Source organism: Cebus imitator, unplaced genomic scaffold (assembly GCF_001604975.1).
Source record: "Cebus imitator isolate Cc_AM_T3 unplaced genomic scaffold, Cebus_imitator-1.0 Scaffold145, whole genome shotgun sequence".
In the NCBI taxonomy this organism is placed as follows: domain Eukaryota; kingdom Metazoa; phylum Chordata; class Mammalia; order Primates; family Cebidae; genus Cebus; species Cebus imitator.
In genome coordinates, this window is record NW_016107460.1 from 6,965,655 (window position 1) to 6,968,434 (window position 2,780).

The 2,780-nt window shown below is 47.9% G+C and overlaps 1 protein-coding gene across 1 annotated transcript; it reads right to left on the reverse strand.

The window, feature by feature from the left end:
* Positions 1-1,882: 1,882 nt before the first annotated feature.
* On the reverse strand, positions 1,883-2,501 carry LOC108313998 (60S ribosomal protein L29-like). Its single transcript, XM_017542701.2, has one exon. The coding sequence runs from the start codon at positions 2,470-2,472 to the stop codon at positions 1,996-1,998; it is 477 nt and encodes a 158-aa protein (XP_017398190.1). The 5' UTR covers positions 2,473-2,501; the 3' UTR covers positions 1,883-1,995.
* Between the last annotated feature and the right edge of the window lie 279 nt (positions 2,502-2,780).

Here is a 2,780-nt window from a genome sequence, read left to right on the forward strand (position 1 = left end):
CTTCCACACCTCCTTCCCCTCCCCAACGTCATGCCAGTGACAACCATTGTCCTGATTTATTAAAATATCACTTCCTGCCAGAAACGTTTTCCAGACATCCAGGGCTTTGTCAGCATCAACTAAACCTTATATTTTAATAGCAGTGATTTCTATAACAGCAGCATAAAGAGATTAAACTTGGATCAAAATAGTCCAAGGATTCAGGATTTAGGGGATGGGATTTGGTGGGATGCTGCTTCCCATGGAGCCCAGATGGTCTAAGGGCTGTCGGGAACAGAGGCAGTCGGCCGCCGCTCCTTCTCGACCCAGGAGGATGCTCAGCTGTGCCCATTCACTACATTTTTCTTAATTTTCTTAAACCTGGCCTAAGTCCACCTTAAATTAATGTTAAACAGCTTTATTAAGGCAAATTGACTTCAATTTCAGGGCTCTCCAGGAGCTGGCATGCATTAGTAGGCTCCAGTGGTTTCCAATAGGCTCCAAAGGCACTTTGTGTTGTTTTACACATTGGGGGACATGGAGGTTGGGAATATTAATACCCACCACGATGAAGCTACTGTTTCCTTTGTCAGGGGTTTAATTGCTCACAGTAGGACTGCTGCTGACAGGTGTATTTCAAATCCCATCCCTTCTCTTACTGAGCTTTGCAGCCAGCTCATTTTAAAATGTAAAAATTATATCATCAACTCAGGACTTCTTGTTCTGCTTGAGATGAAAGAAGTAGCAATTGCAGCACAACACCACAAAATTCCCACAAAGTTCACACGACTGCACGCCCTCACTTCTCCCTCTGTGAGCTGACATAGACAAAGCTCTTATTCCTTACTGAGCAATTAAACCACATCCAGGATGGCGAGATCACAGTGGACCAGTGAGCAGGGACCTTAGCATCTCACTCTGAACCGAGCACAGATTATCAATGCTCTCAGAAAAGCCTCACTTTCCCACTCAGATCAGGGAGTCCTCCTGGATGACCAAGGTGCCAGGAGGGATTCCATTAGTTAGCTAGAAGATTTTCGTTAAAAAAGGTTGTGTGTGTGTGTGTGTGTGTGTGTCTGCCTAGGTAGATGGATGGACAGATGGGCGGATGGATGAATGGGTGGATGGATGGATATGTGAGTGTGTGTTTCTGTCTGTCTGTTTAGGTAGACGGATGGATCGATGGATGGGTGAGTGGATGGGTGGATAGATGGATGAATGGACATGTAACTGTGTGTGTTGTCTATGTAAGTGGATGGACGGATGCCCAGATGGATAGGTTAGAGTGTGTGTGTGTGTGTGTGTGTGTCTATCTGTCTAGGTGAATGGATGGATGGATGGATAGATGAATAGACATGTGCATTTGTATGTGTGTTTGTGGAGGTGTATGTGTCTGTTAGACTAGGTGTAAAGATAGATGGATGAATATATGAGTGGGTGTACGTGTGTGCATAGATGGATGAATAGACAGTCAAATANGTATATGTATGTACACATATCTATGTATACACACACGTGTATATGTCTGTAGACATATCTATATACACATATACATGTGTATATGCATGTACACACATCTATGTGTATATACACACAAGCTTTTAACTTTATTAAAGACCCACCATATGCTGGACCCACCAAAAATGCTTACACAGCTCCCCTTCCTTTTCTTAGAGTTGACCTTCTCTTCTCCTCCAAGTCCTCGGAGGGGAGAGGGAGCAGCTCCTGCTTTTCTGCTTGGTGAGTTGGTGCAGGCTTCCTCTGGACCCCTGGGAAGGCAGCACTGCTCACTGACGGTTGTCATTGAGCCAGAGAAACTGCCTGAGTGCAGCATCACCCAAGCCAGCTTCTGAAGATGCCCCTTGCTGATGTGCAGCCCCTCAATACCAAACTTTTTTTTTTCCCTCCCTCATGTTTATTTGTACAAATAGCACAGGAGGACCCCAGCCCCATGCAGATGGCAGCCCTGGGGGGTCGCACCAGTCCTTCTGTCCTCACGTTGGCAGACAGAGATATCTACTCTGAAGCCTTTGAAGGGGCCTGGGCACCTTTGGGAGCCTGAGCTGGAACTGAAGCTGGAGCTGCAGCCTGGGCCTTGTTTTGATCCTTGGACTTGGCCTTGACTTTTGGCCGACAGAGCCTGAGCCCCTTGGCAATGCGTGCACGAGCACGCTTCCCAAGCTTGGGGTGGGCAATGTAAGCAAGTCGATCAAGCTTGCGGCTGACACCCCCCTTTGGGATCTTGGGCTTAACCTCCTTGGGCTTTACGAGAGCCTTGATGGCCTCAGCACGTGCACTCATGGCCTTGGCATTGTTGGCCTGCATCTTCTTTAGGCCCTTCTTGTTGTGCTTCTTGGCAAAGCGCATGTTCCTCAGGAACTTGGGGTCCACCCCCTTAAGAGATTCGTATCTTTGTGATTGGGGTTTCTTGATACCATTTCTGTGCCATTTTCGGGACTGGTTGTGTGTTGTGTGGTTCTTGGACTTGGCCATGTCTGCACCTAAGCAGCGGTTCCCGAAGCGCCTAGCAATACCAAACTTTTAAACAATGTGCTTCCCGGAGCCCACACAGTGCCTGCTGAGATCAACACAAGCCTGAGCTTCCTTTCTCAGTTGAGAAGCGGCTGTGATTCTTTGGTTCCGCCCACGTGTTCCTAGCTAGCTTGTCCTTATGTTATTTGTGCTAGGAGCCTCTTGGAAGAGCCAGGAGAGGTTCAGAGGGCCACCTCCACCCCCAGTGACCCAGGTCTCTGCCGCATTCTGTGTCCTTGGCTCCAATTTTCTGCCCTTTGTGTTCAACC